Genomic DNA, 23,836 nt, shown 5'->3' on the forward strand with positions numbered 1-23,836 from the left:
AAACGCGGAAACCTGGGAGGGAGACCAGTAATGAAAGGCTCAACGCTGCGACAGACGTGTCCGTTCTGCGAAATCAGTTACATGAGGAGGGTCTGACGCCAAATCCAGCAGCTACAGATCTTCCTCTATGTGATGCTACTATACATAGAGCTGTTAGGAAAAAAATAAACACAGGAGGTTTCCTTTTCTTTATTTGTGTCACACAGTTTGTATGTAAAATGTTTTATCTGTGCAAAAACGCATTAAAACCGCACGCGTTTCTTCCGCAGTCTCTTTATCCCAGTTGTTGCTGGTGCACGGCGCCCCCTACTGGGTCAAGTGACGCGGCCTCTACGAGAGGCGGTTGCCGCGCGGCGCATGCGCAGTGTGTCCCCACTCCGCCTTATAATGTATGATGAATTATTATGACTCGCCCCCGGTTATATACATGTAGGTGTGTGTATATATGTGTAGCTGTGTGTATCACACTGTGTTTTGCGCTCTCCCTCCTCCCGGGCAGCCCCGCACATGTGACGGAACGCGCAGGCGGTGTGAGGGCACCCCCGGGCCAGGCCCCCTGTGTGACGTAAGAGGGGTCCTGCGGGTGTACTTGTGACATTGTGTCGCAGTGAAGGCATCTGTGTACAGCGCAGAGCTCCGCCGCCGCCATCATGTTCCGCACTATGCTCTCACACGCCCGCAAGCACCCGAGCGTGAGTATCACCCCAGCCCCGGGGGGAACACCCGGACTCCTCCGTGCTGCTGCTCCTCCATTGTCTTACATGTGGAGCCCCCCTTTAAGATGTAGTCACTTAAAGGGGAAGTCATTGTAAAGTTGAAATTCTCTTAATATTGGAGATTGTTCTTCCTATTGGCTTCTTATCCTGTCCTGATGTCTCTGGGGGTCTCCAGGGCTGAGGTATTGGGGGCGTCTATAGGGTCATTACTGCTGGGTGACCCCCTCCAGTCTCCTCTGTGTGCAGGCGCCGCTCCGCATGTAGCTCAGGGAGGTTTACAAGGGCTGCACCTGGGGGAGGGGTGTACAGGACGCCCCGCAACCAGGAAGGACTACAAACCTCAGCGTCATCGGATAGCTGCCGGCATGCTGGGAGTTGTAGTCTGTGCACTTGTGTATGTGAGCCGGTCCTGGTTACTTCTAGTCAAGGTCAGGACCTGCTGCTCTGTAGGTGACATTGATGCTCCTGATATCGCGGAGGGGGATTGGGCTCCACTTAAAGGGGATGTCATCCGTTGAGTGATGTGTATGAAGAGCTCACTGAGACATCTCTGCTCTCGTCTCCTTGAAGAACTTAAAGGGATCTTTTTACCCCCTCTTATCTTCCAGACCCCTCAGGTGAGGTGTGAAATGTCCTTTGGAGAATTCCTTCCTACCTGTTTACCGATTAGTCTCTCCCAAAATTCAGGCAAATATCCTGGCTTTTCAAATCCCGTTGAGATGAGTCAAGTTTAGCGGTTGCTGGAGAAGTGTCACTTCAAAAGCCGCCATCTTCTGTTCTATAGCACCTAGAAACATGCTGCTGGTGTCATGTAAGATGAGAAACTCCTCTTCCAGATCACACTATGGATACAGAACCAGAGATACGGCAGCTAAAGACATTGTTGGAAATGCAAGCTGCAGGTTCTGTAGCTCAAATATCCGTAAGCCTGATGTGCCCTGAAAGATGAGATTCTTGCCTTTAATATGACACCAGCAGCATGTTTCTAGGTGCTATAGAACAGAAGATCGGGGCTTCTGAGGTGACACCACCCCGGCAACCACTAAACTTGACTCGTCTATGTGAATATAAGGAAAGAGTCATATATTTCATATCGGAGGGCATTGTAGGAAGGACATTTCATCCTCTACATGATGGGACTAATATTTTAATGGGATAAAAGCTGCTGCTGACGGGTTCACTTTTAAAGTGAAAACAACTCTTTATCCATCAGATTATTATACGCTAAGAGCCGTGAGTAATGTATATGGGGGCCTGCGGCTATGGAGGGTCTGTGCTGGGAATGTCGTGGGCCAGAGCTCTGCTCTCATCCACTTAAAGGGGATCTACCAAGACAACGAGCCCACAGTATAGGGGCTCACTTGCTTGTTGGTGGGGACCCCCACACAACACAAGAACGGGGGTCCTGTGTATCCCAGGTGCACAAAGCCACCAATCTGGAATGCACCAGCTGCTCTAGTCATCTCTCTGGTGCTCAGGGAGATACCTGAGCGCTGTACACGGCTACTGCAGACAGCACATGGGCGACTGTTCATCTGGGATCCAGTCTCATGATCTGTCACAGTCCCATCGCTGAGACCCCACTGATCAGCAAGTTGACCCCTATAACTTTGGCCCTTTTCACTCAACTTCCCACCAGCGAGGTGGCTGATAACAGAGAACAAGGGATGACCTCTTACCCTCATGATGTGATTGTTGTGTTTCTCTTGCAGTTGATCCCCCTGTTCGTCTTTGTGGGGTGCGGTGGTGTGGGCTCCATCCTATATGCATTAAGAGTGACCATGACCAGTCCTGAAGTGGCGTAAGTTCAGAGGTCACGACCTGCGGATGATATTGGTTTATAAGGAGATCGGATATTTATAATTCTACGTCTTGTGTCTTTTATCTAGATGGGACAAGAAAAACAACCCCGACCCCTGGAACAAGAAGAGCCCCAACTACCAGTACAAGGTATGTCCTACTGCACGGGGGATGCTGGGAGTTGTAGTTGTGCTGGGGCTTGTGGAAGGGTCTCGGCTTATCTCTGGCGGCCCCATTGCTCTGACCTGGTGGTTGCCCCCAATCTGTGGAGACCTGGATGAGGCTGCAGGGTCTGCTCTCTGAAGAACCTTCTAGAAATATCTGACAGATGAGGGTTACAGGACCCCCCCTATAGGAGCACAGCGCTCCATTAGTTTGGGGCTCTTACAGACCCACATTCTAGGGACCCCTTTAAGAATACCTTGTACATTAACACTAAATTACCAGGAATATCCCTTTAATTTGTCGTCTTCTTCCCGCAGTTCTACAATGAGACAGTCGACTACAAGAACCTGAAGAAGGAAGGTCCCGACTTCTAAGCCCCCCGCTGCCTGTGCCGCCCGCGCTCACCCCCCGGATCTCTCCAGGAATGTCCATTCCCTGCGTCTCATCAGGCGAGGTGCTGACGGCTCGCGCCTCCTCTGTCTTTGGTCATTAATGTATTAGTGGAGCTTTAATCTGATTATCGCAGTCTGCCGGGCGTCTGCTCGCTCCATCCAGAGACTGACAGACTGTACAATACACTGATTTCTACGTGTCACCGCCTCTGCTGTGGAGTCATTGTCTGGGGGGGGAGGCTGAGGGTTGTGATCCCTGTAGGTTTGTTTATGGGGGTCCTTAGGGCCAAGTTCACACACTCTGGGGTTAAATCTGATTCTCATTTCCTTCATGTTTCTTCAGGGTAAGTCAGAGGTGCTCCTTATGCTGGAGACTATTGGGAGCCTCCTGTGTAACAGAACCTGGTACATGCCATTAATGTGGACCCTCTATAACCTATGAGGGTCTGATAAGGTCCTGGATGACATGTGATTGGGATAGGCCGGGCTCCAGAGGTCAGACTGTGTGACGGAGGAGGCTGTAGTCACATGACATGAAGATGGGACAGAAGGCCTGTAGTGCAGGAGCCATGGGTGCCCCTTGTTGCCCCTTGCACTGTTCCTGCAGGTCCTGGTATAACACTGATGGTCTGACCCTCTGTATCCTATCAGGGTAGGATAAGGTCCTGGGTGACATGTGACAGGCATAGGCCGGGCTGCTGAGGGTCCTGGTATAACACGGATGGTCTGACCCCTGGACCGGATGGACCCGGCTGTGTTTGATGCACAAATCTTGGTCTTTTCGTCACCAGATTCATCCTGACCGTTCTGGTGGTGGCCGATAAATCCGGGACAGAGGTTAAACCTTCTACCCAGACTCCTCAGCAGCGGGTGCTGGATGTACCGGGCTTCTCAGACTTTCTACTTGTTTCTCACCAAGAGATAATTCTAGATGCTGCTGGGTGTTTGTAGACATTCAGTGTCCGTACATCAGGGTGGTGGGTGCTCAGTGTGACCAGATACCGGGGCTCATTCACAGCCCCTGATGTGTCCGGTTATATTGGCAGGTGCGCGGCTCCTTTTTGCTTCCATCTTCACACATGACATCCAGCAGGAAGCACAGGATGGGGAGCGCTGCACACTGCTCTATATCATCCTGCTTCTTTCTGGAGAGTGATGTATATGATCAGTGGATTCTATTAGTCTATGGGGGAAGGATTCATCTGTAGCCTCCATCCCCAACTTCCCCAGTGATGTAACTTTCATGATGGTACAAGGGGACATCACTGGGGAAGCAGCCAATCACTGACTGCCACTGTGGGAGTAACAGGGTGACGTATCCCTTTGTGTGAGCATAAAACAGGATACGCGGCTCCCCTGAGGGAGGGAGAGGACGCCGTGTGACTGTAGCCTGATGTAGGCAGTATTCACACTTGTGATTGTGGTCAGGTGTAATCTGTGATGCTCCATCCATTGTGTTGGCCAGATTTACCGGGCAAAACCTGAACTCTAATGCGGCTCTGATGAGCAAGTTTGAGGCTGCGTTCACACAAAGGTTCAAAATGTAATTGCGCACCTCAGTGTGTGATCATGTTTGCAGTGATTGTGTTTTAAAGGAAACCTACCACTTAAAAGTAATAGGTTTATACACATGTACATGGCACCAGCTCGGGGTGAGCTGGTGCCGGAGCATATTTTTGTTAGGGGAACAAAGCCCCTATCGCAGAATTATAAGTTATATTACTTATAACTCGGCGCACCACGCGCGCGCCCGATTCTGAAGTGCTGGGGAGCCGGTGACGTCACTGAGCTCCCTGGCACACGGCACCTGCGCAACTTAGCATGGGGAAACAGGTCGTGCTAAGTTGCGCAGGCGCGCGTGTGCTGGGGAGCTCAGTGACGTCACCGGCTCCCCAGCACTTCAGAATCGGGCGCGCGCATGGTGCGCCGAGTTATAAGTTAATATAACTTATAATTCTGCGATAGGGGCTTTGTTCCCCTAACAAAAATATGCTCCGGCACCAGCTCACCCTGTGTATTAAAAAAGCGTTCCGATGTGTGACCGCGGCCTCCAGCATGTACAGGTCACACAGCGGCCTCTTGTTATGTTTAGAAACACAAAGCGAAGGCCTGGGGGTGCGGCTCGGCCCGATTGCAGAGGTTTCTATTAGAATGCATGTGATCAGTAACCCGTTACATATAAAACATCAGGCGCTCGTTACTGATCACACGTTTCAATGGGAACACATAAGCGATCGGGCCAAGCTCCGCCCCCTGATGTTTGCATCGCATTTCTAATTGCAGTGTATGCGCCCTGTGTGACTGCACCCGCAGTCTGGTCTGATCTCTCCTTGTCCCTGAGTCTCGGCCTGGACCCCACACACAAGGTTCTACCGGATCACACCTCCCCGTTACATGCGAGTGCGGCCTCCGCTCACATCCTCGTGGGATCCAGACGTTTGGGTCAGTAGAAGAGGCGCTGCAGAGGCTGAATTCTCATGTCGTTACTTACCTGAACGCATCCTGTGACCTTGTTCACACTCAGTATTTTACATCAATGTCTGTAATTCTGAAGTAAGACCAGGTCCTGGCCCTGTGGGCCCATAGTAACAATGACCCTGGTATTCCGGATCGGAGGGCAGAACCATCATTGGTTTAGCAGATAGTGATCAAGTGCGGCCCAAGGGTAACCACACACACACACACACACACATAGTGTAATGGCTGCAGGACTTACCCCAGTGGTAGGTGTCCAGGCTTGGTGCTGGTTCCTTATGCTCATCCTATGTATCGCATCCCTAGGCTGTGGCGCAGGTGATGCGCTGCCTCTGCAGTTTCTCTTGCACACAAATTATTAGACCCACCGGATGAAGCAGACGGGACCCGCACCTTGTGTCACCTGCAGGATCTCAGGATCCGGACGGAACTGCAGCCAGAACATTCTCCGGGCCGTGTGCAGGCGTCCGCATAGAGCCCATAGTCAGCTGCAGCCACTCGCACGGCGAGACCACGGCACCCAGGAGGACGGGCACATCTCATCACACGGATCTTATATGGACAGATAAGTGATAGGAAGGTTCTGCCATCGGTCCAGTGCACGGACTACATCCCTGGTCACATCCTTCGCTGTTTCTGCTCAGGGGTCCTGTCCAGGATACATGGCCGCTGCCCTCAGACCCAGCGCCGTCACTGAGCACGGGGGGGGGGGACCAAAAGTGTCCCCCAAGTGCCTGTAACAGGAGAGATGCAATGTTCTTCTTAGCGGGATCGAGGTGCAATGGAGTCTTATCTGTGCAGTCGCCATGAGATCCTGGAGGGGGAAGGTGCTGGGGATCTGGTGACGAGGAGCCGATGGGTTGGAGTGTGGGAAGAAACCGGAGGAAACCCACGCAAACACGGAGAGAACATACAAACTCTTGGCGGATGTTGACCCTGGGAATTGAACCCAGGACCCCAGCGCAGCAAGGCTGTAATGCTAACCACTGAGCCACCGTACTGCACTACTGTGAAAATGAGACGATTTATGACTCGTAGTATGTGACACTAAACCGCATTTATAAATAGGTCTAAGACACTTTAAGACAGGGCATCTACCACCAGGATTAAGGACTGTATGCAAATGAGCCTGAGGGGCTCTAGACTCCATAAGTGTTATTGGAGCCTGGGGCCCCTCAGGCTCATATGCATAAATGCTTTCATCCTGGTGGTAGACGCCCATTAAAAATGGTATTGGATGGGGTGTGGCTTCATCGCCCCAGGACGGCCCTTACTAACTTCCTGAACCCGGATAACCCCATTACTATTAACAATGCGTTTACGTTTTGTTACTTCATTGTTAACACATGCATTTACACTACACTTTCTACACGCAAATGTTAACAGTAATGTAATTATGCAAATCACCTCCCCTCGCACAACACCCAAAACGCAAGTTGTAACCGCACCCTCAGGTCTGCTCCATTACTCTCATGGCGGACGAGGGGTGTGACAGAGATACGTGGGACCCCATCAGAGCCCTCGATTTCGTGATCTGTAGCACTGAGACCCCCCACTGATCAGCAAGTTAGGCTTTATCCCATGTATAGGGCCTAACTTGTGTTCATGGGAAAACCCCTTTAAAGTGGCCTTGTCTCCTGATAAATCTGCTGGCAGTGGCTCGTAATTTGTGGGCTGTTTGTGTCACATAAAAAGTCACAGCACAAAGACCAGTGCGGGGACTGCGCAAATCATGAATTGAGTCATAACGTAAAAACCCAGTGTATGCACATAATGGGGCAGATTTACTTACCCGGTCCATTCATGATCCAGCGGCGCGTTCTCTGTGGTGGATTCGGGTCCGGCCGGGATTCATTAAGGCAGTTCCTCCGACGTCCACCAGGTGTCGCTGCTGCGCTGAAGAGCATCGGAACGCGCTGGAGTTCAACGTCCTATCGTGAGTGATGGTAAGCGCGTGTTCAGCGACACTTTTTTAAAAAAATGCGGCGGTTTTTCCGAATCGGCTGGGTTTTTGTATGGCCACGCCCTCCGATTTGCCACAATCTGATCGTGTGCGCCAAAATTCCGGGGCAATTCAGGGGAAATCGGCGCAAATCGGAAATTTTCAAATAACCCGTCAGCAAAACGTAATTAGTAAATGACCCCCAGTGTCTGTGCTGCCAGCGGTGTATATATACGTCTCGGGGACTGTGCTCTGTCCTATGTCCATCTAACGCAATGGAAAGTCACAAAACCGCATTTGTACCGCAACTGCGCCAAAACAACAACAAAACACAGACACAACCCCCGCTGATAGATCCCCCCCCTAATGGGTTACTGCACGTGATAATCTCAGCATTGCTTTACTTCTGCAAGTCACACGTGTCAAAAACGCACCATACAAGTCTATGGAGACGCATCAAAAACGCGCTGCACCCTGAGACGCACGCAGTTCATTGATCGATGGCCATAGAAAAGAAACATCCCAGTCATCAGACTTAAAATAAAGGCATCGAAAACTCCCCAAAAACGTGTGTGAAAAACGCTAATGGCTCAACTAACCAAAAACACAGGCAAAAAAACAGTTTTTTACACATTGCTCCCTGGCGTGATCTGCAGCGCAAGCGTGAAAGAGGTCAAATGGGGGCCCGTGCGGCCGTGTCATGGCCCCCGTACAGGTCTGGGGCACCCAGGCACAGTGCGGGGAGCACCGTGGATCTTCTCCACAGCCAATCACCGGCCTCAGCAGCATACGATGCGCCACCTATGAGGCCAGTGACTGCTATACAGACAGCTGGAAATACAAGTACAGGCAGTCCCCGGGTTACATACAAGATAGGGTCCATAGGTTTGTTCTTTAGTTGAATTTGTATGTAAGTCGAAACTGTATATTTTATAAATGTTGATCCAGACAAAAAAAAAATTTACCCCAGTGACCCGGTTATCAATAAAGCTTCATTACAGACACCTCACAGGGGATCATTACAGTCAGGGACTATAGTAACACCCAGAGAGGTCCGTCTGTAAGTCGGGTGTCCTTAAGTAGGGGACTGCCTGTAGTATAGGCCTCATGCACACGGCTCATGTACCAGATGTCACAATGATACATAAATGTCACTGGGCCCGTCCACGGAGTGACCTCGGAGCAGGTCCTATCCCTGTCTGCGATCGCGGCTCTCGTTTTCGGGCAGAAGTCTATGGGAACGTGAAAAACATAGGTTTTGTATCCGTGGATTGGGCCGAACTAGTGAGATTGTTTGCCAGCCTTGGGCCACATTCACACTCAGCGTTTGTGTAAAGGCTGCGAGGGAAGGGATTGCCCAATCTGTGATACATCTATGATCAGGCTGGTCCGTCGCTCGAAAAGTCTTTGGGGGTCATTTATCTTACCTCTGTTTTGGTAATTTATCAGTCTCACTTTCACAACTGTCTCACAAATGTCTTAAGTCACTTCTTTCCCTTTTCTAAGTTAAGTTTGGTTTAGTCTGGAGTTTTTTGCACCAAAAAAATGTCACAAATTTGAGACAATTTGAAATGATAAACGTCATGTGCGACATTTGTCACATCTGGAATAGAAGGTAAATGTGACTTTACTGATGAAAAACCAACGTCCGGCAGAGATTTCAAAATGTCCCCAAAAAGGCGCAAAAACTGCAATGTGCCAAAAAACGTCTAAAAAAAAAAGACAGAAAAAACAGGAAGCAACATAAAGATAAATGACCCCCATTGCGCTGCTTTTCAAAGCACAACCCAAACGCTGCGTGTGGACGAGGCCGTACGGTTTACTTTTTGTTGATTTTTCTATGTGTCCCTATGATTTTTAAAGCGCTACGGAATATGAGGGCGCCATATAACATTATTATTATACTAAGTATTAACCCCTTCCCGCACCCTGACCGGATTCTATGTCATAGCAAGCAGGTAGTCCCCACACCCTGACGTAGAATTATGTCATGGCGATCGCCTTCTGAGCCCGTGCAATCACTATGGGATCCCAGATGTACGTGGTAGTTGGGATCCTGCAGTAACAGCCAGGATCACGACTATCGCAATCCCGCCTGTTTAACCCTATAGACGCCGCAGTCATAGTGACCGCAGCATCTATAGAGCATCACGGCGATGATCGGGACCCTCAAAAACGATGATATTTTCACATCTGACCTTATAAAAAGCGCATAAAAGTGATCAAAAAAAGTAACATTTATGCCGACTTGATACCAAGAAAAAGCACAGATTGTCCCGCAAAAAATAAGCTCTGTAAACAAAAAAATTATAAATGTTCTGGCCATTGTTACACGGAGATACAAAAACAAGCAGATTTCTCACAGAATGGGGGTCATTTACTAAGGGCCCGATTCGCGTTTTCCCGACGTGTTACCCGAATATTTCCGATTTGCAGCGATTTTCCCTGTATTGCCCCGGGATTTTGGCGCACACGATCGGATTGTGGCGCATCGGCGCTGGCGTGCACGCGACGGAAATCGGGGGGCGTGGCCGAGCGAAAACCCGACGTATTCGGAAAAACCGCCACATTTAAAACAAAAAATTGGTCGCACGGGCCATACTCACATGCACCAGGAAGAGATCGGTGAACTCCGACGCAACTTGGCGCAGCAGCGACACCTGGTGGACATCGGGCTGTGGGAGATTTGGCCCAGTAGAGACCGTGGTAGCGGGGTACTGTGATGCAGTTCAAGACAGTGACACCAAAGTACAGTCCAAAACAGGTCTCGCCTGCATTTATTGCAGCAGCAAAATAAAACAGCCTTCACATTCAGGCATTAAACAAACAAAATCCTACCCGTCAGGGTGCTAACTATACAGGTGTTCACTAACTCACCACTATACAAAATCACTTGGCTGCTCCAGGCACAGAGGTCAGGGCTGCGTGCTCTCCAGCCTCCTTTCAGAGAGACAACACTCTCAGCTCTGCTCAGCCACTTTATGCAGACTCATTAGGCTGCTCCCATCACCTGTGTCCAAGGTGCTGGACAACACAACCTCAGCACTAAGGCCTTGCATAATAGGAAAACCTAGGGGAAACATACCGCCCATCCACAGTTAACCACTTCAGTGTCTCACATACCCTCCCCCTCTGTTTGACCCTGTGGGGGCGAACACTTTTGGCCATCAGACAGTGGGTATGAGACAGGGCATCGGCATTCCCATGCAGCTTTCCTGCTCGATGTTCTACCGTGAACTTGAAATTCTGCATCATTAGGAACCACCTTGTGACCCTGGCGTTCCTCTCTTTGGCCTGACTCATCCAGGTGAGGGGAGAGTGATCGGTCACTAGTGTAAACTGTCGCCCTACTAAGTAATACCTCAGGGATTCCAGACCCCATTTGATCGCTAAGCACTCCCTCTCAACTATGCTATAGTTCTTCTCAGGAAGTGTGAGCTTGCGGCTCAGGAAGGTCACGGGATGTTCCTCACCCTCCACTACTTGGGACAGGACAGCCCCTAAGCCCACGTCAGAAGCGTCAGTCTGCACAATAAAGGTCTTGGTGAAGTTAGGGGTGATCAGTACCGGTCCCTCGCACAAAACCGTCTTAAGTCGCTGAAACGCCCCCTCAGTCTCTTCACTCCACTTTACCATCACCGCCCTGCTACCCTTGGTCAGGTCAGTCAGGGGTGCCGCTAAGGTAGCAAAATCGGGAATAAATCGGCGATAATAGCCCACTATGCCTAGGAAAGCCCTCACTTGCTTCTTGCTCACAGGTCGTGGCCACTGCTGGATCGCCTCCACTTTATTTACTTGGGGTTTGATGACACCTCGCCCAATACGGTACCCCAGGTAACGGGCCTCTTCCAGACCCAGTGCACATTTTTGGGGGTTCGCTGTCAACCCTGCTGCCCTCAGGGAGTCTACCACTGCTTGCACCTTGGCCAGGTGACTCTCCCAATCGTTACTATAGACTATGATGTCATCCAGGTAGGCCGAGGCATATCTCCGGTGAGGTTTTAGCACGAGATCCATTAACCTCTGGAATGTGGCGGGAACCCCATGTAGCCCAAAGGGGAGTACCACATACTGAAAAAGCCCATCAGGAGTAACAAAAGCGGTCTTCTCTTTAGCCCTGTCAGTCAGGGGTACCTGCCAATACCCTTTCGTCAGGTCAAGGGTGGAGAAGAACCTAGCCTGTCCAAGTCGTTCTATCAACTCGTCAACTCTGGGCATAGGATAAGAATCAAATTTGGACACCTCGTTCAACTTCCTAAAGTCATTGCAGAACTGTAGGGAACCATCAGGTTTGGGAATCAACACAATAGGACTCGACCAGTCACTTTTAGACTCCTCGATAACCCCCAGGTCTAACATCTGCCTGACTTCTTCGGATATGGCAAGCCGGCGTGCTTCGGGGACCCGGTAGGGTTTTTGGTGTACCCGGATGTGGGGTTCGGTTATGATGTCATGCTTGATGACTGAAGTACGACCCGGTAACTTAGAGAACACATCAACGTTTCGGAGCACAAACTCCTTCGCTTCCTGAATCTGGGCCCTGGAGAGGGACTCCGAGATCCGTACTTCAGGCACCTTGGCATCGGGTACACCTACCTCCTGTGTCACCTTCTTGGGGACAGGCGCTTTTTCTACTCCCGCGGCCATCAGGGACTCTCTTTCCCTCCATGGCTTTAGGAGGTTCACGTGGTATATCTGTTCGGGTTTCCTCCTCCCCGGCTGAGATACCTTGTAGTTAACGTCCCCCACTTTCTCCATGACCTCATATGGACCTTGCCATTTTGCCAAGAACTTACTCTCAACGGTGGGCACCAGAACTAGCACTCTATCGCCTGGGTTAAAGGTCCTGAGTCTGGCTGATCTATTGTAGACCCTAGACTGGGCCTCTTGTGCCCTTGTCATGTGCTCCTTTACAAGGGGCATTACCGCTGCTATGCGGTCCTGCATAAGGGAGACGTGTTCTATCACACTACGGTGGGGGGTCCTCTCCTGTTCCCAGGTCTCCTTAGCTACATCCAAAAGCCCACGTGGGGAACGGCCATATAACAGCTCAAAGGGTGAGAAACCCGTGGAGGACTGGGGAACTTCACGTATGGCAAACATCAAATAAGGCAACAAACAATCCCAGTCCTTACCATCTTTGCTGACCACCCTCTTTAGCATCCCCTTCAAGGTCTTGTTAAACCTCTCGACCAGGCCATCTGTCTGAGGATGATACACAGAGGTGCGGAGCTGTTTAACCTGGAGTAATTTACACATCTCCTTCATTACTCTAGACATGAATGGGGTTCCCTGGTCAGTCAAGATTTCCTTGGGGAGGCCTGTGCGGGAGAATACCTGGAACAGCTCCCTGGCAATGTTTTTGGAGGAGGTGTTCCTTAACGGGATAGCCTCTGGATATCGCGTAGCGTAGTCCAGGATAACCAGGATGTACTGGTGCCCCCTTATGGACTTGACTATGGGGCCAACCAAATCCATTGCAATCCGTTCACACGGCACCTCTATGATTGGTAACGGGACCAGAGGACTCCTGAAGTGGGACACCGGGGCAGTAAGTTGGCACAGGGCAGGAGCTAAAATACCGGTTTACCTCCTCCCACACCCCGGGCCAGAAAAATCTCTGCAGGATCCTCTCTCGGGTCTTCTCAGCACCTAAGTGCCCTCCCAGCACATGTTTGTGTGCTAACTCTAGCACCAGCCTACGGTGAGATTGGGGTACTACAAGTTGCTCAACCTCCTCACCCCGTATCTGGTCAACCCTGTACAACAGTTCCCCAACAATCACCATTCGGGGGTATATTTTGTCAGCCCCTGGTATTTGGAGTACCCCATTTATCACCTTAACATTCTCCCGTGCTTTAAACAAGGCAGGGTCCTGTAGCTGTGCAGCCCCAAAATTTTCACGGGAAATCTCAAGGTCCGGCAGGTCGGCTACCTCCTCGTGGCCCTCGACCTCACCAGCTAGGACCTCTAGGGGAGAGAATTCATCACATGGGGTCACCCCTACTGCTGGTGTGGGTACATCGGCCTCAAAGGGTTCAGGGGCCAAGGCCGGACATACCTGATGTCCATTATCTGCAACAGCACCTGAGGTGGGTCTTCGTCTCCAGAGGTCCCAAAACACCGGTAAGTCTCTGCCGATAATAGCCTCATGAAACAGGGTCCCCACCACCCCCACTTCATGGGTGATAGTACCATAAGGTGTATGTAGGTTGATGACGGCAGTGGGATATTCGCGAGTGTCCCCATGTATACACAACACTCCCACTTTACAGTCCAGGATCAACCAAAGTTCCCCGCACCAGGGTGACCAGACTCCCTGAGTCTAGCAAGGCTTTCACCGTGTGACCACCGATTGTGACCATACACACTTGGGATTCTGCATCCGTGACTGACTCAGCTGCCAGAACCGGCCGGGCAAACAGTGACATTCACCGGGTCTGGTTGCAGTCCATTGGCTCCACTGACAGGGGACAGTTGGCAGCAATATGGCCCATTTCATGTCATCGCCAGCACTGGATACGGCTATGACCTCTGTCACGAGCCTCACTGGGTTTCTGTGTATCCAAGCCCCCCAGTGGACCCCCTCCCAACCTGACCTGTCTCCCCTTTTCTGCAGTAGCAGTCTTACCAGATGGTTTGGTGACCCTGTCACTGGCACTGCTTCGTGTGGGAGGGATAACTAGAAGGTCCTCCGTAGCCCGATATCTCTCTACTAGGGACACGAGTTCCTCAGCTTTTGTGGGACCGGCCTGTCCAACCCACCGCTGGAGCCGAGAGGGCAGAGAACGGGTGAACATGTCAAGAACAACTCTCTCGACCATCTGTGCTGGGGTGCAGTCCTCTGGTTGTAGCCACTTCCGGACAATATGCATCAGGTCATGCATTTGGGAGCGCGGGGTAGTTTTTCTGAGTACGCCCACTGGTGGACCCGGCTGGTACGGACTTGTATGGTGACCCCAAGACGAGCCAGAATCTCCTCCTTTAGCTGGGGGTACTCACGGGCCTCCGTTTCACTCAGGTCGTAGTAGGCCTTCTGCGATTCACCTGTCAGGAACGGTGCCAGGACATCTGCCCACTGCTCAGCTGGTAACTCCTCTCGCTCAGCTACTCGCTCGAACACAGTGAGATACGCCTCCACGTTGTCGGTCGCCGTCATCTTTTGTAAAGCCTTCTGCACTGCAGCCCGTGCGGAATGCTGGACAACCGGGTACCCTTGCAAACCAGTATGGGACCCCTCAGTAGTCGTCGCTTGTGGTGCTGCCATAACGCCAGAAAACTTTTCCATCATCAGCTGGAACATGGCTCGGGACTCTTCCTGCTGCTGGCGGGACCTCTCCTCCTGCTGCTGGAGCATGGCTTGCTGCTGGCGGGACCTCTCCTCCTGCTGCTGGAGCATGGCTTGCTGCTGCTGCCGATTAGCTCTGGCCTACTCTTGCAGGTATTTAATAAAGTCCTCCATCTTGGCTTTATCCTGCACTTTGCCTGCTGCTTTCACCCAGGCCATGCAATGTTGCAGGATGTAGCGAGCCTTTCAGGTGTGTGTCTTTTGAACTGCCCGCAATCCGAAGCACCATATGTGGGAGATTTGGCCCAGTAGAGACTGTGGTAGAGGGGTGCTGTGATGCAGTTCACGACAGTGACACCAAGGTACAGTCCAAAACAGGTCTCGCCTGCGTTTATTGCAGCAGCAAAATAAAACAGCCTTCACATTCAGGCATTAAACAAACAAAATCCTACCCGTCAGGGTGCTAACTATACAGGTATTCCACTAACTCACCACTATACAAAATCACTTGGCTGCTCCAGGCACAGAGGTCAGGGCTGTGTGCTCTCCAGCCTCCTTTCAGAGAGACAACACTCTCAGCTCTGCTCAGCCACTTTATGCAGACTGATTAGGCACCTGTGTCCAAGGTGCTGGACAACACAACCTCAGCACTAAGGCCTTGCATAATAGGAAAACCTAGGGGAAACATACCGCCCATCCACAGTTAACCACTTCAGTGTCTCACAGGGCGCAGGACCTTCATGAATCGCCGGAAGACCTGAACGCTTGTCCGAGAAGCCGCCGCTGGAACGCGAATGGACCGGGTAAGTAAATGTGCCACAATGAGTTCTATAGTTCTATATTCTGCAAAACAAGTTAACCATAAAAAAGCTATAAATGGGGTATCGCTGTAATCGTGATAGAACCCATAGAACAAAGAGAACACATTATTATTATTATTATTATTATTATTATGGTACAGTGAACGCCTGGGAAAAAAAATGTTAAAAACCATAAACAAAAATTAATGATTTTTTTAAACCACCACCAAGAAAGAGTTAATAAAATCTGATTATTAGTTTAGCCCCCCCCCCATAAATGATGTACCTGAAAAGTGGATCTCATCCACAAAAAAAAAAATTATCCCCCATATGTCCAAATTACAAAAAAATAAGCATTTTATAGCCTGTAGAATGGGACATTGCAGATCTGCTCTGGATGGGGCTCCTTCCGTTCTATGCCCGGCCGTGCGCCCGTACAGCAGTCACCACCACTAATTGGGTCAAACTTTGTAGAAGTTTCCGGTATTTAATACTATGTGACGGTTTCATTTTTGGCAAAAAATTAACGTATTGTCTAAATAAAATGACAGCTTGTAAATTACACCTCCATTTTGTTTTAACCCCTGTGAAGTATCTAACGGGTTAACACACTTCTTAAAGTTGATTTTTCACACATTTAGGGGTGTCGTTTCTAAAATGGCATCATTTATGGCAGTGACGGTGAACCTTTTAGCAACTGAGTGCCCAAACGGCGAACCCAAATAGTATGTGAAGAACAATATATATGTGTGTAAAGAACACATTGCAGATGTATGGAAACAATGGGACAGAGTACAATGCAAAAGCACGCGCAGAACTCGCGCATGAAAAACGCTAGTGTGGAAGGGGCCTTACTGGCCTCCTGAGGACACCAACATAGTAGAATGGAGGAGTTAAAATTTGCATCATTTTAGCTTCTTTCCAGTGTCCCTCTGTACACAAAGAATGATGGGGCCAGCAGGAAGTCCTTCAGAGATAATTAGGCCCTGTCTACACATTCTCCCTCTTCCTACAGTCCCAAGTAGCCAAGTAAGTCACTTTAAAATATCACTTTTAAGTTGTTTGGAACTGCCGGAAGATTCTGTGAGTTCTGTCTGGTGTCCTGGGGCGATGGCCCGGGTGCCCACAGAAAGAGCTCTGAGTGCCGCCTCTGGCACCCGTGCCATAGGTTCGCCACCACTGATTTATGGGGTTTTACTGCTATTTTGGCCTCTCTAAGTCACTTAAAACTGAGCAGGTGCCTCTAAATAAGGGTTTTTTTTAATAAAAATTGCATCCAAAATCCTGAACTTCCTAACAACCTAGAAAAGAGAGAGGAGGCATAAAACCCCCCGGCCGATATAAAGCAGACATTCGGGAAATGTATTCATAAAGTTACTCGGGGGCTGTCACTATCTGCCTGAAAAGCAGAAGATATTTGCCAAATTTCCATTTTTTTAAACACAAAAGATCATCAAAATGTTTCGGTTACTTTGAAGTACAATGTGTGACGAGAAAACATTCTCTAAACCCCGTGGATTTATTACAGCGATACAAAGTTATAACCTCCATAGCTGAACCTTCTTACACACCACTCTGGTTTTTTGGTACATAACCTCCTATAATGACACGGGGCAAATTTTAATAATCAGGCCTAAAATGGCTTAGACCTGAAGGGGTTAATGTTTTTTTTTTAATAGTGGGCACCTAGGGAATTTCTAAAGTGACATTTGGGATATTAACCCCTTACTGACGTGTGACATTAGTGCATCCCACGCCGGCCAAGAGTGTATGGAGAGGAATTATGTGCTGACCCCTCTCCATACAAGGTGGGTGGTTGCTGCATATTGCAACAAACACCCACCGGTCGCACCCACGATCCGTTGACGGGTATTGCGTGTGATCGTCTTTGGGAAAGCTGCTGGCAGCGGTAAAAAGCCGGCAGCGTGTGGGCGTCACCATTTTGGCTTCGATCGACGCTCTCTGTGACATCAGTAGGGAGCGGCGATCTGTTGCTTTGACCTTTGTAGGGTCCGAGGCTTCACATCCAGTGGCACATTGTAATACATGATCAGTAATATCCCCATGTACTGCCCTACTGTAGTATGGGAGCGTATGGTAGAATCAATCAGACCCCCTAGGGTTAAAGTACCCTAGGGGGTCTGAAAAATAGGTTTGTTGCCCCAAATCCGTTTTTTTCCTGTTTTTAAACGCACATTTGAGGGGGCACGGCCAAAACACACAACAGCAATGCATGCAAGTGATGACGAGCAGAACACCGGGTGCAAACTCGTACGTGATCATAAATGTCATGTAAACGCAATGCTAACTAACATAGTGTGAACGCGGCTGGATGTCATTTACCATAGTTTTAGCAAACGCAACATGTGAACGCAGCTTCAAGGACCTTGCGCCATTACAGGCAGAAAGAAGACGCGGCAGATGCGCTATTTTTTTCTGCTACTGATACGGAAGAGCCTGAACGCAAGTTGAGAGATTTTGGTGTGAATGTTTTCAGTATTATTAGAGCGCGGGTCTATGCGGTGCATCTCCTGGCAGCGGCCGTCCTGCGCCACACTGCCCACAACAGACATGGCGGCCGCGCACTTCCGGTAGTGGCGGGATCAGCACTGCGCACGCGTGTCCCCGCCCTTTCCTGATATCGCAGGGGTTGCCGGGAGCGCAGTCTCATAGTGCGGAGGACACGTGTTGGGCGCACATCGAGCTGCAGACATGAGGCCAGGTGAGAGGCGGCCGCTACCGCGCACATAGAGGGGGAGGCCGGGGACACGCAGGGAGAGCTCCGGGCAGGCGGTGCCGGGGTCCTGGCGCACATGGAGCGGGCGGTGGATGATCTGTGTTGCCCGGGGAAGGCTGAACAAGTTCTGCGGAGAGGAGACACGTGACTGCGAATGATGGGAGTTCTCATCCTACTGCATACAGAGAATGATAACCCCTATTACTCAGTGTCCTCCTGTGATAACCCCCATCATCCTTTCCCATGCGGGATCTGCTCCTGTACAGACCTTCCCTTCCGGGATCCACCATGTGGCTATGGGGGTCCCCAGCTTGTAGCCTCTCTACTGTGGATTCGGAGTGCTGCCCCTCTCGTCCTCAGGTTGTATCTGGTACTGCAGGCCACTTGTGGTGATGTAAATGAGTCTGAGCTGTAATAGTCCTGACCAATTTGCCATACTCTGTGCCATGCTGCGATCTTATTGTCCTGTTATCAGGGGGGGGCGCTGTGTTGGGCTGAGTTGTCTTTTTTTTTTCCATTATGTGGTATTAAAGCTGCTATTGAGAAATGAGACTGAGCTGTGATACCACCTATGGCCTATGATTAGGTGGGGGCGCTGTGTGTGTGTGAAGTCTTATTTTTGTTATGGAGGAGACCACATGGTCCCTCCAGTTTGTGCAGCATCAGCCCTCACCATTGATATGAATGAAGTGGAGCTGCAATACCAGATACAACCTGTGATCAGGGGTGGAGCTATTTTTGGAAGAAAATGACCGTATCTAATTTCACATTCTGCCCCCTAGTGTCCACTACTCCAGGGGGAGGCTCGTATGTTAGGGAGTATCGTCCTGGGGGTCGGTGGGGGTGGCTCTTCCTGTCTCTCTGCGATATTGACCCCCGGAGACTTCACCCCGATCCAGCGCTGATACTAACGCCCCATTCATGTTCTCTTGCAGGATTCAGTCCCAGAGGTGGATATGGTGACCGCGGTGGTGGAGGAGGATATGGTGACCGCGGTGGTAGAGGTGGATACGGCGACCGTGGTGGCAGAGGAGGATTTGGAGACCGCGGTGGCAGAGGGGGGTTTGGTGGACGAGGAAGAGGCGGTTTCGGTGACCGCGGTGGTCGGGGAGGATTTGGTGACCGCGGTGGAAGAGGAGGTTTTGGCGGCAGAGGAAGAGGAGGATTCGGTGACCGAGGCGGCAGAGGTGAGAGATGTGCAGAGACCTATGTGTAGGACTGTACTGTGACTAACCCATTGCACCAAAGCCTCAGCTGTTAGACAGCATTTTGCTAATGACTTCTTATCCGCAGGAAGAGGAGGCAGAGGCGGCCGTGGGGGGAGAGGAGGATTCGGAGGGGGAAAGAGGGTTATTGTAGAGCCGCACAGACATGAAGGTGAGGAGGGGAGCCTGGTATATGGGAGGGGGGGGCACAATGGGGGGGCTTCATACTGACTATGGGCCCTTTCTGCATTCCAGGGGTCTTCATCTGTAGAGGGAAGGAGGATGCTCTGGTGACCAAGAACATGGTGCCCGGAGAGTCCGTCTATGGGGAGAAGAGGATCGCTGTGGAGGAGGGAGAACTGAAGATGGAGTACAGAGCCTGGAACCCCTTCAGATCCAAACTCGCTGCCGCCATCTTGGGTGGAGTGGATCAGATTCACATGAAGCCCGGATCCAAAGTCCTGTACCTGGGAGCTGCCTCCGGAACCACAGTGTCCCATGTGTCTGACCTGGTCGGCCCAGTAAGTATGAGGAATGTGACTGCGGTGGGTTCTGGATCCTTCTACAGGAGACGCTCTAACATGTCCCCTCCCCCTGGCAGGAAGGTCTGGTCTACGCTGTAGAGTTCTCCCACCGCTCCGGCCGCGACCTCATCAACGTGGCCAAGAAACGTACGAACATCATCCCCGTGATCGAGGACGCCAGACACCCGCACAAGTACCGCATGCTGATAGGTAATGGGGTCACCGGATACAGAATCGCCACATCACCCGGATTCCTATATAATCCAAGTAACCGGGAATCTTTTCTCTTTTAGGAATGGTTGATGTCATTTTTGCTGATGTAGCTCAGCCTGATCAGACAAGAATTGTCGCCCTAAACGCCCACAACTTCCTGAAGAATGGAGGACACTTTGTCATCTCCATAAAGGTTAGTATAAGAATATAATACTGCCCCTATGTACAGGAATATAACTACTATAATACTGCCCCTATGTACAGGAATATAACTACTATAATACTGCCCCCTATGTACAAGAATATAACTACTATAATACTGCCCCCTATGTACAAGAACATAACTACTATAATACTGCCCCCTATGTACAAGAACATAACTACTATAATACTGCCCCCTATGTACAAGAATATAACTACTATAATACTGCCCCCTATGTACAAGAATATAACTACTATAATACTGCCCCCTATGTACAGGAATATAACTACTATAATACTGCCCCCTATGTACAGGAATATAACTACTATAATACTGCCCCCTATGTACAAGAACATAACTACTATAATACCGCCCCCTATGTACAGGGATATAACTACTATAATACCGCCCCCTATGTACAGGAATATAACTACTATAATACTGCCCCCTATGTACAGGAATATAACTACTATAATACTGCCCCCTATGTACAAGAATATAACTACTATAATACTGCCCCCTATGTACAAGAATATAGCTACTATAATACTGCCCCCTATGTACAAGAATATAACTACTATAATACTGCCCCTATGTACAAGACTATAACTACTATAATACTGCCCCCTATGTACAAGAATATAACTACTATAATACTGCCCCCTATGTACAAGAATATAACTACTATAATACTGCTCCCTATGTACAAGAATATAACTACTATAATACTGCCCCCTATGTACAAGAATATAACTACTATAATACTGCCCCCTATGTACAAGAATATAACTACTATAATACTGCCCCATATGTACAAGAATATAACTATAATACTGCCCCCTATGTACAAGAATATAGCTACTATAATACTGCCTCCTATGTACAGGGATATAACTACTATAATACTGCCCCCTATGTACAAGAATATAGCTACTATAATACTGCCCCCTGTGTACAAGAATATAACTACTATAATACTGCCCCCTGTGTACAAGAATATAACTACTATAATACTGCTCCCTATGTACAGGAATATAACTACTATAATACTGCCCCCTATGTACAAGAATATAACTGCTATAATACTACCCCCTATGTACAGGAATATTACTATAATACTGCCCTCTATGTACAAGAATATAACTACTATAATACTGCCCCCTGTGTACAAGAATATAACTACTATAATACTGCCCCCTGTGTACAAGAATATAACTACTATAATACTGCCCCCTGTGTACAGGAATATAACTACTATAATACTGCCCCCTATGTACAAGAATATAACTACTATAATACTGCCCCCTGTGTACAAGAATATAACTACTATAATACTGCCCCCTGTGTACAAGAATATAACTACTATAATACTGCCCCCTGTGTACAGGAATATAACTACTATAATACTGCCCCCTGTGTACAGGAATATAACTACTATAATACTGCCCCCTATGTACAGGAATATAACTACTATAATACTGCCCCCTATGTACAAGAATATAACTACTATAATACTGCCCCCTATGTACAAGAATATAACTACTATAATACTGCCCCCTGTGTACAGGAATATAACTACTATAATACTGCCCCCTATGTACAAGAATATAACTACTATAATACTGCCCCCTATGTACAGGAATATAACTACTATAATACTGCCCCCTATGTACAAGAATATAACTACTATAATACTGCCCCCTATGTACAAGAATATAACTACTATAATACTGCCCCCTATGTACAGGAATATAACTACTATAATACTGCCCCCTATGTACAAGAATATAACTACTATAAAACTGCCCCCTATGTACAGGAATATAACTACTATAATACTGCCCCCTATGTACAAGAATATAACTGCTATAATACTACCCCCTATGTACAGGAATATTACTATAATACTGCCCTCTATGTACAAGAATATAACTACTATAATACTGCCCCCTGTGTACAAGAATATAACTACTATAATACTGCCCCCTGTGTACAAGAATATAACTACTATAATACTGCCCCCTGTGTACAGGAATATAACTACTATAATACTGCCCCCTATGTACAGGAATATAACTACTATAATACTGCCCCCTATGTACAGGAATATAACTACTATAATACTGCCCCCTATGTACAAGAATATAACTACTATAATACTGCCCCCTGTTTACAAGAATATAACTACTATAATACTGCCCCCTGTGTTCAGGAATATAACTGCTATACTACTGCCCCTGGTCTCTTGCAGGACATATAGTATAGGTAGTATATGTGGTATATTGCAGTATTACATTGTGATTTCCTCCCTTCAGGCAAACTGTATTGACTCCACTGCGGCTCCTGAGGCCGTTTTTGCTTCTGAAGTAAAGAAAATGCAGCAAGAAAACATGAAGCCTCAGGAGCAGCTGACTCTGGAGCCGTACGAGCGAGACCATGCGGTGGTGGTCGGAGTGTACAGGTGGGTGCGGTGTATTACCGGGTCAGGGGGGAGGGGTTTGTACATTGGATACTGGACATTGGGCTCACACACGTCTCTTTTCTTGCAGACCTCCACCGAAACAGAAGAAACTTTCTACTTAATTTTCCAGTTTTCTTAAGACTTTATTTTTATACATAAATAATCTCTGAACCATAGCGCCCCCTCTCCTGCCAGTGAAGAAACCCGCAGAAGATGATGGGGTCTAGACTCCTCCCCTTCCAGAAGATCTGTGGGAGGAGTTACACTGTTAACTATTTGACATGATCCCGCCTCCTGGAGAGTGCTGTGAGGAGCTGCAGGGGGCGCCGCTGTACCTAGGAGGCGGGGCCTGGACATAATGCGTTTTTGTCAGTTCCTCATTAACTCGCCATTGTCTGGAGCCGTCACATGTTATGATTGTAGCAGAGGCTCCACTTTGTTTTTCTCCCCTTTGTCCCCCCCTTCTCCCGGTTCTGGTTGCTCTCTATATTTTGTATTGGATTCAGATGATGATTTTTGGGGAGCGGCGACATAAACCTTTTATCTTAAATCTGTGCCGTCATGTGTCTTATGTGGTGGAGGGCGAGGCTGATATTAAGCTGCATCCCAAATGATGGACCACCCCTTTAAAGGATGTGATGCATTATGAAGCAAACACACCTTGAAAATGCTGTGGCCACACTGATGCAGGATCATACCTTGGTCGATCCCTGAGCTGAGTGGTTTTGCTGAAAAGACAATTATAACATTTAGGACCTTGGGAAAGCTGGGTCAGTATGGCTGCCTGGCTCATGCAGCTTGAAATTACAAGTAGAGGTTAGTCAAGCACTAATCAATCTGAGCTGGATCACTCATACACAGCAGCTGGGGGATGGTGCAGCAATTGATTATTCTGTCTGGCAGGGACAACGGTGAT

General features: G+C 49.0%; 2 protein-coding genes across 2 annotated transcripts; both read left to right on the forward strand.

Moving 5' to 3' along the window:
- Positions 1–531: 531 nt before the first annotated feature.
- NDUFA4 (NDUFA4 mitochondrial complex associated) lies at positions 532–3,273 on the forward strand. Its single transcript, XM_072155044.1, has 4 exons — positions 532–692; positions 2,429–2,517; positions 2,606–2,666; positions 2,999–3,273. Exons 1-4 carry the CDS (start codon positions 651–653, stop codon positions 3,053–3,055), a joined length of 249 nt encoding a protein of 82 aa, XP_072011145.1. The 5' UTR covers positions 532–650; the 3' UTR covers positions 3,056–3,273.
- A 14,902-nt stretch (positions 3,274–18,175) lies between these two features.
- Positions 18,176–23,470, forward strand: FBL (fibrillarin). Its single transcript, XM_072155045.1, has 8 exons — positions 18,176–18,300; positions 19,251–19,502; positions 19,609–19,692; positions 19,776–20,041; positions 20,122–20,254; positions 20,338–20,450; positions 22,775–22,920; positions 23,009–23,470. The coding sequence occupies exons 1-8, from the start codon at positions 18,291–18,293 to the stop codon at positions 23,040–23,042; spliced, it is 1,038 nt and encodes a 345-aa protein (XP_072011146.1). The 5' UTR covers positions 18,176–18,290; the 3' UTR covers positions 23,043–23,470.
- Positions 23,471–23,836: the final 366 nt, after the last annotated feature.

This window comes from Engystomops pustulosus, chromosome 6 (assembly GCF_040894005.1).
Source record: "Engystomops pustulosus chromosome 6, aEngPut4.maternal, whole genome shotgun sequence".
Lineage (NCBI taxonomy): Eukaryota > Metazoa > Chordata > Amphibia > Anura > Leptodactylidae > Engystomops > Engystomops pustulosus.